General features: G+C 36.9%; 2 protein-coding genes across 3 annotated transcripts; one reads left to right on the forward strand and one right to left on the reverse strand.

Annotated features, from left to right (window-relative positions):
- Positions 1-569: 569 nt before the first annotated feature.
- On the reverse strand, positions 570-1073 carry LOC147531903 (uncharacterized). Its single transcript, XM_086649864.1, has one exon. The coding sequence runs from the start codon at positions 1071-1073 to the stop codon at positions 570-572; it is 504 nt and encodes a 167-aa protein (XP_086505990.1).
- A 2994-nt stretch (positions 1074-4067) lies between these two features.
- On the forward strand, positions 4068-12635 carry LOC147531904 (putative inactive cadmium/zinc-transporting ATPase HMA3). 2 transcript variants are annotated; one of them, XM_086649556.1, is made up of 11 exons: positions 4068-4176; positions 4291-5839; positions 5930-6227; positions 6866-7263; positions 8787-8884; positions 9036-9291; positions 9393-9530; positions 9766-10093; positions 10499-10701; positions 10813-11006; positions 11103-12635. In XM_086649556.1, exons 5-11 carry the CDS (start codon positions 8798-8800, stop codon positions 12381-12383), a joined length of 2487 nt encoding a protein of 828 aa, XP_086505682.1. In that variant the 5' UTR covers positions 4068-4176; positions 4291-5839; positions 5930-6227; positions 6866-7263; positions 8787-8797; the 3' UTR covers positions 12384-12635. The 2 variants fall into 2 exon arrangements, with proteins under 2 accessions (XP_086505682.1, XP_086505681.1); XM_086649555.1 differs by having other exon boundaries at positions 5930-6152; positions 7006-7263.
- Positions 12636-13372: the final 737 nt, after the last annotated feature.

The raw sequence follows: 13372 nt of genomic DNA on the forward strand, positions 1-13372 counted from the left end.
TAGTGGTAATATTTATGGTTGTGGTAGCGAAGGTGCGGTGATACTGTGGTAGTGGATGGTTAGTAAGCGTGACTGTGGTGGCAGTGGCTGTTGTTTAGTTATAGCGAGTGAAAGGAGGTGGGTGATGGTGGTGTAGGAAAGGACAAAACTTTAGAATGAGAAATTTTAAGTAAGAAGCTACAGCCAAATTATAGATGAAACCTGAAAAACCATATAGTAGTTTACTATCATTAAAGTGTGCCCCATAAACAGAAAGTTATGGCCTGGCCACTGCCTCCCCTTACTTTTTTCTATCTCCAACAATAATTGAGAGAAGACAATGACCACCCAAAAAGATGATGATGTAAAAATTGTAGACAAGTTTTCAAAAAAAATTGAAAGTAAATACCTAACTGGGTTCTATGACTATTTTTTCTCATAATGAATGGGAATAATGATGAATTAGATTCAAATATATAAAGTAGACCCTACCTTTTTTTTTTTTATGAGGAAGCATTAATGAAAAACGAGCGTACAATATACAAATAAGACAACTAAAGTAGAACAGAAACAAAAGAAGGTACAGAATTTCACATTTTTCGATCCTCATTTCTTCTTCCCCATTTTGCAAGCGCATCTACTGGAGCATTACAGTCTCTAGGTACAAAGGTGAACATGATGCCCTCGAATTTATCTATCAGGGACCTAACTTGTTGCATAATCTTTAAGGATTGCCAATGTAGTCCTACACTTTGACCATTGATGAATTTGACAAGAGCTTGATTATCGCTTTCTATGTGAGCGTGAGTGATGTTCAATTGTAATGCCCATTGTATACTTGAAAGGATGGCTAGTCCTTCACATTCTTCCACGTTTTGGCACCGCACCGAGTCTGCTGCTGCTATAATGAAATTCGACTCTTCATCTCTAATGATACATCCTATTCCGGCCGGATCTGTAGCGTTGGTAAAAGAGGCATCGACGTTCAACTTTAAGTATGGTGTCGATGGAGGTCTCCATGTTTGTTGCTTATTGTGTTTTCCTGCATTTGTTAGTGAGAACAGTCTCAATCTTGAGAGGAGTGATAGACGCATTATTAATTCTGTCGATTATTTATCGCGGGTTTTGTTTGTTCGTGTTAAAACAATTTTCACATCGGGCTTTCCATATGAACCAAAGGATCTTGGCATATTGATTGGTGATATCCTCATTTAGTTATCTCTATTGTTTAATCCATTGATTAGTAGAGCTAATGTGATCCGTTCTCACCTGAAAATGAAACCATATTGCTTTTGCAAACGTGCAATGAAGCATCACATGATCTAAAATTTCGTTTTCATCACAGTTAATACAAGAGAATTGGTCTCCAATGAACTTGCCGATTTTAGCTTTTACATGTAAGCTATTAGTGCAGCACTTCCAAAGAAATAGTTTCACTCGCGGGATAGTATTCATGTTCCAGATAAAGAGCCAGTCGTTTTGATCCTGCATGTTGTCCGTGCTTCTTGTTCTTAAATAGTTATACATAGATTTTATGGAAAAAGTACCTGATTTAGTTAACGTCCACATCGGTTTATCCTCTTGATTATTTTGGATGTTGATGCTCAGGATAGATCTGCATATCTTATTATTAAAGCACTGCTGTAAAATTTGCAAATTTCAACTGTTATTAGTAATAAGTTGTGATACCCATTTAAGGTTAGACCCAGTTTGGTTAGTTATGGGAGGGGGGGTGGTTCGGGATCCAAAAATCCTGCCAAATGTTTATGTTAACTCCTGTATTGATGTCCCAGAAAATAAGACCTTCCATCTGAGGATATTGCTTAGTAATAGATTCCCAGGGCCAAGAATGAGTAGCTTTGGGGGGAGTGGGCATATGGGACTTGGGAAAATACTTACTTTTGAGCACGCGAACCCATATGGCCTTAGGATTATTGATAATGCGCCAGATTATCTTGTTGAGAAAGGCCTGATTATCAAGAAGAGGGAGGCGTAACCCAAGACCACCCAGTTTCTTGGGTTTGCAAATAGTTGACCAATTGATAGTGTGGAAAGTTTTGGATTTTCCCCACAGAAAGTCCTTTGGATGGACTCAATGCTGTTACATATGCCTTTAGGGATGGCAAAGCACTGCATTTGGTATCGGGGAACAGGCGCTGCGATAGTTGAAATGACTACCGAGCGACCAGCTTGGGAAAGAAGGTTGGATTGCCATTTGACTAGTTTATTTTTAATTTGGGTGAGAAGGGGTTGAAAGATAGATTTTTGTTTTTGCCAATGAACAGATTAGTGCCGAGGTACTTATCGCCAGCTGAGGATTGATGAACTTTAAGTTCTCGAATAATCATACGCTTGAATTTCGAGTGCGAGTTTTTAGAGAAAAAGATGTTGGATTTTGAGTAGTTTATCATCTGACCCGACGCTTCACTGAATTCTTTATGAATATCTCTGAGATTGTGGATGTTTTCAAGAGAAATTTGACCAAAGATAATGCAGTCATCAGCAAAGAGCAGATGTTTGATAGTAATATCCGAATTAGAGATCGGGAAGCCGAGGAAGGGGGTGTGGCTGCTCTGCTTATCAAGGAGACGGCTAAGACCTTCCATGGCAATAGCAAAGAGGAAAGGCGAAAGCGAGTCACCCTGACGAATCCCCCTGCTAACATCAAAGGTGCGCCCGGAGCGCCCATTGATCAGGACAGCCATAGAGCTGGAGTTGAGACAAGTATTAACAAGCTTAATCCAACTAGGAGAGAATCCCATCAGGAACATAATTTTCTCCAGATAATGCCATTCAATGCGATCAAAAGCTTTGGACATATCGAGTTTAAGACCGAAATAGCTTTTCGCTCCTTTGATTTTCTTGCAGGAGTGAATTAGTTCTTGGTTAATGATGATATTATCCGTGATTTGCCTGCCCGGAACATAAGCTGCTTGGAAAGGGGATATTATATCAGCCAGAGTTGGCTTGAGCCTATTGGCAAGAATTTTTGTAATGATTTTATAGGTTCTGTTAAGGAGGCTAATTGGTCTATAGTCAGCCGGGGTTTGGGGAGTTTTAGTTTAGGGGATTAGGCAGATGTGGGTATGGTTAGACATCGTAGGGAGAGTGGCCTCTCGAAAGAAGAGAGAAACCATATGGAGGAGATCATCCTTGACTGTGTCCCAGTTGGCTTGATAGAAGAGAGGAGGATACCCATCCGGCCCAGGAGCAGCACCAGGTTTCAGAGAGAAAGTGGCCTTACGGATTTCATCTAATTCCGGAATGGCAGTAAGAGCATCATTCTGGAATTGAGATATCTGCGGGTTGAAACACTCAATGAGATTGCTAGACAGGGTGGAGCCAACTGAAGACGAAATATTCTGAAGGTGAGTAACAAAGACATTGGATATCTCAGCTTCATCATTGGTCCACGAGTTGTCGGCCAACTTTATGGAATGGATTTGATTTTTACGATTTCTCGTGGTGGCTTTCGCATGGAAGTATTGAGTGTTGCGATCACCTAAGTTGATGTTCGCTATTCTCGATTTTTCCTTCCAAAGACTTTCTTGTTGAAGGAGAAGAGTTTCAATCTGTGTGAAGGTATCTTTGAATCTGTCAGCATGTTTAATGGATTGAAGCTGCTGGGTGAGGCTTTTAATGCTATTGTCAATGTGGCCAAAGACATCTTTATTCTACTTAGAGAGTTTAATAGCCAGGGAGTTAAGTTTGGTTTAGATCTGGGTGGGGATAGAGCTCCAGTTAGTTTTTATGAATTGAGCACAATTTGGGTGGGACATCCAAGTATGAATGAATTTAAAAGGTTTACGCCCAAGTGAGGATTTAGGTTTGGTGGAGAGAATGATGGGGTTGTGATCCGAACTAGAGTTGGAAGATGGGTGAGCTTAGAGTGGGGATAAGTAAACCCTACCTTAGTTACATAATGTGTGTATCTTCAATAAAATACACAATAAAATTCTAAAAAGACACATAGAAAAAGCACATAGAAAGATTGCGAGAGGACAATCACAAATGTGAGTGGCATATTAAACTCTTTTTTTTTTGTTGAAAGAGTGGCATATTAAACTCTAAATTCCACTAAAACCTTCATTCACAATTTAAGAAATGTTCACATACATTGTCAAAATGTTAGAATATATTCCCCTACATGACAAATTGATGTATTTGTATTTGTGGATTCCATTATGCCCCTCCATGGCATATTTTCTTTTTTGATTCCTGAATCTCTTTTTTTGATCTATCTCTCTCTTTCCCCTTCTCTCTCTAAGTGGAAAAGTTGACTGATTCTTATGTGGTATATATCTTTATCAGGGTCGTACATGAGATTTTGCAAGTCTGAAGCGAATTTTCAAGAATGTGGCCCACATGCGTATCACAATTTTTTTCCTTATATCAGAATACTCTATATTTTTCTTAAATTTAATGTTGGGTTTAATTAAAAAATAAAAGAACTAAAAGACAGTGATTCTTAAAGAAGATGAAGTGAGAGAACAAGAGTTTTCAACCTTCTTCTTTCTTTCTTTCTTTCTTTCGTGTTGATTGTGTGGTATGACGATGTTGGTGATGGTTCTAGAGGTAGATGTGTAGTGGTAATGTTTATGGTTGAGGTAGTGAACGTGCGGTGATACTGTGGTAGTGGTGGTGTATGTTTAGTAATCGTGACAGTGGGGCAGTGGCGGTTGTTTAGTTATAGTGAGTGGGAGGAGGTGGGTGATGGTAGTGATGTTTAAAAGGCAGGGTCAAGCCTAGCCAACCTGGGTTGAAATAGTCCCGTGTCGGACCTTAACCAGAGTTGGCTATACAAGAGCCCAACCCGCACGGGTATAGGCCGGGCCGAGTTGAACCCGGGCCAGATCAACCCGGGTTTTACACAATTTTTTTAAAAAAAAAAAAACTGAAAAACCAAAATCTAAATAAATAAATGAAAAATCTATTGTTTACTTTGAAATATATAAATCCAATGCATAGAAATGATTTTCTTGAACTAATTTTTGGGAATGAATTTAGGATGATTTTATGACAAAAATAAATATGAAATGATTTAGAAATGATTTTGGAAATATTTTGGGAGCAATTTTAGAAATAAGGTATTAAGAAAGATATTCTAAAAAGATTTTTGGAAAGCAATTTTAAAAATTACGTTTTGGAAATAATCAAGAGAAGATATTCACACAAATAAGCTAACAAGTTAAAAGTTAGGAAAGATTTTTTTTAAAAATTCTATGAAAATGAATCTATTAAGAAAGATTTTTGAAGTAGAATATTTGTTAGTTTTTTTTGTTGAAAAGATTATTTGTTAATTGGCTTGAGATTTTTACCTAAATATATGGTGATTTTCTCAATGGACAGGCCTAGACTTGTTTTCTTAATAAATAAATAATGCCTTCCTCGTATGCGTTTTTTCTCAATTTAAAACGTGTGGAGAAATAGAAGGAAGACATTCTCATAACCCATCCCGTCCCTCTCTCTCTCTCTCTCTCTCTCTCTCTCTCTCTCTCTCTCTCTCTCTCCCTTCTTGACCCGCTACTCTGTTCTGTTGAACTTATCTTCTCTCTCTAACATTTTAGGGCTCATGTCAGGTAGATGTAGAAAAGTATTTCAGTACAACCATTAGTAGACTTATCTATAGATACAAACTTGGTGTGTTCTTGGTTACCCTTTCTCTCTCTCTCTCTCTCTCTATGTCCCACACGCACATCAATCATTTCAGGTAAACCCTAGAAATACACTTAACACTAGTTTTAAGATCCAACAGCTGAGGAATCAAGAGAGAATTCAGCCGTTGGATAAGACCTTAATGACGCCTACAAATAGCCTCGCTCTGAAAGTACCTCTCTTACGCCTCCACAAGACCACAACAGTAAACTTTCTCTTCATCTCTCTTACCAACTCCCTCTAATTTCATGTCTTCTTTATTTTACATTTTCTCACTATAAATTTGTTGTTTCAGATTATAATGGATACTACCACTACTGACGAAAGCAACAATAGAGAAGCAAAGAAGTTCCAAAAGAGTTATTTCGATGTACTTGGTATTTGCTGTACATCTGAAGTACCACTCATTGAGAAGATTTTAAACCCACTTGATGGAGTCAAACAAGTCTCTGTTTTTGTGCTATCAAAGACAGTAATCGTCATCCATGATAGCGATCTCATTTCTCAGATTCAGATCGGTAAGCTTGGTACATAATATCTTTAATAATTTAGAAATATTTTGTACGATCTCCGAAATTTGGGTACTTTGTGACGTGGAAGTTGGAACCCACTGATCTAATGCTTGAATAATTGAAAATGACAGTGTATGGGTCCATAAAAACGTGTTCTTACTCCCACACTGTCGGAAGTTCAGAACTCTCAAAAAAAAAAAAAAAAAAAAAAAAAAATCCTAATTCAGAAGAAGTTTACATATATATGCCAAAGGTTCGAATATGGTGCGTTGAACATCAATACAAAAGTAAAATGGATGTTTTGGAAAACCTCTCTACGTTTGATGCCCCCAGTCCCACAACTTCTTTTCTTCAAATTGTTAAAGATGGTTTTTTTTTTTTTTTGTTGAGAATCAGTTAAAGATAGTTGGGGCACATTACCTGCTGATTGAGAAATTGACAAAGCTCTAAACTAGGTTCAACTCGGGTCAGTTAATCAAATAATGACCCATTAACCCGAGTCCAAATCCTTATTAATCTCTTTGGTAAGTAGGTTAAGTAATTGTAGTAATTGCAGACAGGTAAAAAAGAAGTAGAAGGGTAAAACCGGAAGAAGAAAAAGATGACTAAGAACTCTATATGCCGATTTAATGTATCAGAACATAAATACACTGTCATAACATGGAGTTGTTAGAAAATATGCCCTATTTAAAAACCATTGACATTTTCTCTTTATATAGTTTATTTGTTTTTGTTTCTTTCTTGACTAAGAACTCTATATGCCCTATTTATTTTAAAACGTTTAACATTTTTTCTTTATATAGTTTGGATGTTTTTGTTTCTTTTCTTGATTACTAACGTGGTATTTGTATTGTGTCAGTTAAATTGCTGAATCAAGCAGGACTAGATGCAAATATTCGAGTTTATGGGGACAAGAGAAGAGAGAAAAAGTGGCCAAGCCTATATACAATTGGTTGTGGTGTATTGTTATTGGGGTCATTTTTTAAGCAATTTTTTGACCCATTAAAATGGCTTGCGGTTGCTGCTGTAGTAGTCGGGCTACCTCCAATTTTAATTAGATGTTATGCTGCGGTTAAGATCTTGACGTTGGATATCAACGTTCTTGTTCTCATTGCAGGTATTCATACAGACAAAAAAAAGACACTTTTTGTTAACATAACTTAGTTTACATCCTCAATTTTTGCAGTTTTCTCTTTAAAAAACTAACATCCATACACATCATAACTTTTTTTTTTTTTTTGTTGAGAACCATACACATCATAACTTAGTTTCTTTCTTTTCTCAATGTCTACATTAAGTGCCTGATAACCAATTGTAGACCTAAAGTTATTTCTTGTTTCCTTCTATGTCTTTCAGTGGAAGGAGTGTAAGTGACAGTTTGCTTATAGAGACAATGACAATTTAATACACAAATTTTTATTTTGTAAAATTTCAAAATTTTTGTATAATACCATTAAGATCTTTTGGTTTTTAGCCGATTTGGTTTCTCATCGGAAGAATCATGCACCCCATTTTAAAATAACATATACATATACGTATAGTATATATATTTAGACACTAATACTGAGACATAATGTTCTGGAAAATATAGAAAACTTAACCTTCCATTAGTGCTCTCTTTGATGGAAGCAACCACAAAGGGGCCCTATTTCCAAATCCCATTTTTCAAACCTTAATCTTTTTTTGTTGTTGAAAGATTCAAACCCTACTTGAAATATTAAAGTTAGGTCATTTACTATAAAAGAAAATTATTCAATTAAGTGTCCCCACTGTCCCACAAACATATAAGATACTAGTGTTTTTCTTTTTTGTTAAACTTTTTTTTTTTTTTGATGAAGGTCTTTTTTTTTTTTTTTTTTTGTTAAACTTAGAATGTATATTTTGATAGTTTACTTCTAAACTAAATAAATGGTAGTGCCTTCTAAGAAAGCATATTTATCTTCGCCCCAAAGAAACATAAGATTAGAAGGGTAGGTCTGTAGGCGCCCAACATAATTGCTCTAGGCGCTTATTCACTTCGAACTTTTGAGAAGGCCTTGCGTATAAATGGGTGCCTATGGCCATTATGTTGGGCACCTTTAGAGGTCTTTAGCCCGATTTATTTGACATCTCTACACAACATTCTATAATACTAATAACAAAGAAAAAGTACTCTAGATGGCTTTGAAAGTTGGTGAATGAAATAGGTACAAGTTGAAAACTGTTTGAATTATAGAAAGCGTCATTCGGTTCAGTGGTCCTAAGTACATGTTTATATAAATCTTACAATTTCGAATTAATTGACTATCATATGTGGCTCGAGGTCCATAAATGTACAGGCATTTCTTGTATACAATAATACAATATAGAAAAAATAGAAATTAAAAGCGTCAATCAGTGATCAAAAATGGGGCAGAGTAACAAGAATATAATTAAGTTCTAAGACTTCCAACTTTTCTAAATCAACATTATATAACTTTCCTAGTTCTGTTATACGAGAATCGTCAAATGGTTTATAATACAATTATTTTAATGCTTCCTAAATCATATCGACACGTAAGTGATAAAAGCAAAAGTGCAAGACAGTTGCATCTGGTTACAAATCATTTGGCCTAAATAGGTTTTCTCAATAAAAGTCATCTTGGTTTTGATCCACTGCAGTTGGAGGCACAATGGCAGTGCAAGATTACTGGGAGGCTGCCTCTATGGTTTTTCTTTTTACCATTGCTGAGTGGCTTGAATCAAGAGCAAGCAATAAGGTTAGATGACCTGCCTTACTCATATTTTCTTTAACATGTGCTCTGTCTTAGTATTATTGTGTTTAACCATTTAACTCATATTTTCTTGAACATGTGCTCTGTCTTAATATTATTGTGTTTAACCATTTCTTGGTAATCTTATGTTTTATAGGCCACTGAAGTCATGTCATCTTTAATGAGCATGGCACCTCAAAAAGCCGTTCTGGCCGAAAATGGGCTCATCGTAGATGCTAAAGACGTTGAAATCAATACTATTATTGCAGTCAAAGCTGGAGAAGTCATTCCAATTGATGGAATAGTAGTTGATGGGAGTTGTGAAGTTGACGAGAAGTCGTTGACCGGAGAACCCTACCCCGTTTCTAAACAATATCAATCTAAAGTTTTGGCTGGAACCATTAGCTTAAACGGTATGCCCAACTATATTAGAGAAACGTTTTGCGGACTCATTAGGATATGAAATCGCTTTATTTTTCTCCATTTTTAATTTATAAATAAGAACATTTTGCAGGTTATATTAGTGTAAAAACAACAGTTTTAGCGGACGATTGTGCCGTAGCTAAAATGGTTAAACTTGTAGAGGAGGCCCAAAACAACAAATCCCAAACTCAAAGGTTCATAGATAAATGTGCTCTGTATTACACACCAGGTTAGTTTATTTCCATAAACTAAGGTATATATTAGAATTGAATGATATTTTATGAGTCCCAAAAAAATTCCTTATATCAATACTATATTAGTTCATTATTATACTTTTAACACTCCTATAATTTATGGTTTGAGTTGACTCTTGAAATTTATTTTTATTCTCTTTATTTATGGACAATGATCTGTTCGGCGTTCAACAACAACAATAAGGACTTTCCCTTTTCTTGACTTTGCAGCGGTGGTGATAATATCGGTTGGTTTGGCAGCGGTTCCAGCTGCATTAAAAGTTCATGACTTAAGGCACTGGATTCACTTAGCTCTTATTGTTCTTGTAAGTGCTTGTCCATGTGCTCTTATTCTCTCTACACCGGTCGCTACATTTTGCGCTCTTACGAAAGCTGCAACAAACGGGCTTTTGATCAAAGGGGGTGATTATCTAGAGATACTCGCGAAAGTTAAGATCGTTGCCTTTGATAAAACTGGAACCCTAACCAAAGGAGAATTTTCAGTGACGGATTTCCTTCCAACCTCTGATGAAGTTAGCCTCGACGATTTACTCTACTGGTAAATAGTCATAACTAATTAGCTATACGTTTTGCTATACAAATTCTATTTTTGTGTTTATTAGAACCAAAGTATTAAGAAAGGCGGCCTTAAGAAACTAGGTGGAGTTTGTTTATTTTCTTTTTCCGATTTTTAAGTTTGAATTGTTTGTCTCGTCTAAATCAAAATCAACTTACTCAAAGGGACTCAGGATCAACCTTAATCAGTCATTCACATGAGTCAGACACCATGAGTACGAAAAAAAAAAAATTCTTAAATTTGTCTCCTAAAATCAATTCAAACTTGGAGTCTGGTTTCAAATTTGACTTACAGAAAAAACAAACATTACTTTTCCTTTTGAAGTGCAAATTGTTCTAGTTTGAAATAGGATTCAGTTTAAATTTATTTGAAATTGAACTTTTGAAGGGTTTCAAGCATCGAAAGTAAGTCGAGTCATCCAATGGCTGCTGCACTTATCGATTATGGGCGCTTTAACTCCATTGAACCGAGACCAGAAAATGTAAGCGAGTATCAGAATTTCCCAGGAGAAGGGATTTGTGGAGAAATTGATGGGAAAAAGCTTTATGTTGGGAATAAGAAAATGGCAACAAGAGCTGGGTGTGAAATAGGTTCACTTCTCAACTCTCTCAAGTTTTCATTCTAACACTAAAAATAAAATCATATGTAATAACCATTATTTTTGAGAAACTGTAATTATTTTTATCTAAATTGAATTTCAGTTTCGGATCACAGCAGAAAAGGAACAACTATAGGTTACGTGTTCTTAGGGGCAACTCAAGTTGGAATATTTAGCCTTTCCGATAGCTGCAGATTAGGAGTTGCAGAGGCAGTCAACAAGTTAAAAACTTTGAAGATTAAGTCTGTAATGCTAACGGGAGATAGTCTTGCCGCAGCAATGCGGTGTCAGAATCAAGTGTGACAATTACTCCTCATCCCCAAATAATTTTATTGTTTTGATAGTTATATGTGTACTTAGCTAATAATTTTAATTTCCATGTGTGGTGATCAGCTAGGGAATGCTATAGATGTAATCCATGCCGATCTTCTACCCGAAGAGAAGGCAAAAATCATCAAAGAACTCAAGGAGGAAGGACCAACAGCAATGATTGGAGACGGTGTAAACGACGCGCCAGCATTAGCCACTGCCGATATCGGTATCTCGATGGGCATATCAGGTTCCGCACTCGCAACTGAGACTGGGAACATTACTCTGATGTCCAACGATGTTGGAAAAATACCAGAAGCGGTCCAACTTGCTAGAAGAACCAGGCGAAAAATAGTAGAAAATGTGATTATATCGTTCGTTATTAAGACTGCAATCCTTGCATTAGCTGTCTCCGGGTACCCACTTTTGTGGGCCGCTGTCCTTGCCGATGTCGGTACGTGTTTACTGGTGATCTTTAATAGTATGCTCCTTTTGCATGGCACAACAAAACACTCTCAATCTCTTAGTTCATGTGACAAGAAAGATTGTTGCAAAGGTAGTGAAACCAAGCCAAAAAGTCCGATTGGTACTACTCATGGCATGGATTCATCATCTCTTGTGATACAGATCGAGAAAGACGACCATGGATATGTTAGTTCATGTGAGAAGAAAGGTTGTTGCAAAGGTAGTGAAACCAAGCCAAAAAGTCCGATTGGTACTACTCATGGCATGGATTCATCATCTCTTGTGATACAGACGGAGAAAGACGACCATGGATCTGTTAGTTCATGTGAGAAGAAAGGTTGTTGCAAAGGTAGTGAAACCAATCCATCAAGTCCAATTGGTACCACTCATGGCATGGATTCATCATCTCTTGTGATACAGATCGAGAAAGACGACCATGGATCTGTTAGTTCATGTGAGAAGAAAGGTTGTTGCAAAGGTAGTGAAACCAAGCCAAAAAGTCCGATTGGTACTACTCATGGCATGGATTCATCATCTCTTGTGATACAGACGGAGAAAGACGACCATGGATCTGTTAGTTCATGTGAGAAGAAAGGTTGTTGCAAAGGTAGTGAAACCAAGCCATCAAGTCCGATTGGTACCACTCATGGCATGGATTCATCATCTCTTGTGATACAGACGGAGAAAGACGACCATGGATCTGTTAGTTCATGCGAGAAGAAAGGTTGTTGCAAAGGTAGTGAAACCAATCCATCAAGTCCAATTGGTACCACTCATGGCATGGATTCATCATCTCTTGTGATACAAATGGAGAATGATGAGGACCACCATGGATCTGTTATTAGTTCATGTGAGAAGAAAGGTTGTTGCCGAGCCACAAATGGAGACACAAGTCCATGACAACAAATCTGGAGAAAGATGAGGACCACCATGGATCATTACTGAATAGAAGATTATGATTCAAAATGAAGGTAAACTAAATAACTTATTTCCTTAACCTTCCAACTTGAACCTTACTTATTTCCTTAACCTTCCAACTTGAACCTTACTTATTTCCTTAACCTTTCATCTTGGATCATCAAAGTTTTAGTATGTTATAGACTTACAATTTAAACCTTACAATTGAGATGCTACCACTTTCTTTAGGCTTTATGTGTTGTTTGTATCTTACAATTAGCCCACTTTGGTTATGGTCTTTCTATCCATACTTTATATTTCTAAAGCCCAAACATTGGCGTATGTGGCTGAGAATTTAGAAGTCTATTGTCAACTTACAAGACGGGAGATTACGAGAAAAGATTTTCAACTAATAACAATGCCACGTATGGGCGCAGAAACCACACCCCCACCCCTGCCACGTGCTACGAGGACCTAATATGAAGAATAGAGTAACACACCCACCCCTGCCTTGTACTACGAGGACCTATTATGAACAATGGAGTATAGTACTGCGAACAAGGACAACTTGCAGGCACTATTAATCAAAGTGGAATAAATCCTGACTTTTGGAGTAAATTCGGGCGGGTTGTCATTGGCTACACTGAGTTCTCTTCTTCTCCTAAAAGGTCCGAGTCAGCCATATCCATCCTTTACAGTCGAACACAAAGGAAGAAATGAAGGACTTAGCAAATTAACAATACCAGATTTTTCTAACTTTCCTTCTAAAAAACAGCAAACAACTAAACCACCACAAAAGCATTTGTTTTGTTTTTCCCTATAAACGAAAAGGTTGGAGAGGGTGACATAATGGATTTTATCTGGAGCGTGAGTATATAAAATGGTACCCGACGTTGTTTCAAATCAATGTGTCGAGGCTAGTTCTTGACATAATTCGATTGGATAATCCTCCATTTGTAAATTCACTAAATTCATGGTTTTGCTCTTTGCTG

Source organism: Eschscholzia californica, unplaced genomic scaffold (assembly GCF_041429995.1).
Source record: "Eschscholzia californica isolate CP2 unplaced genomic scaffold, dmEscCali1.0.p SCAF_6, whole genome shotgun sequence".
Taxonomy (NCBI): domain Eukaryota; kingdom Viridiplantae; phylum Streptophyta; class Magnoliopsida; order Ranunculales; family Papaveraceae; genus Eschscholzia; species Eschscholzia californica.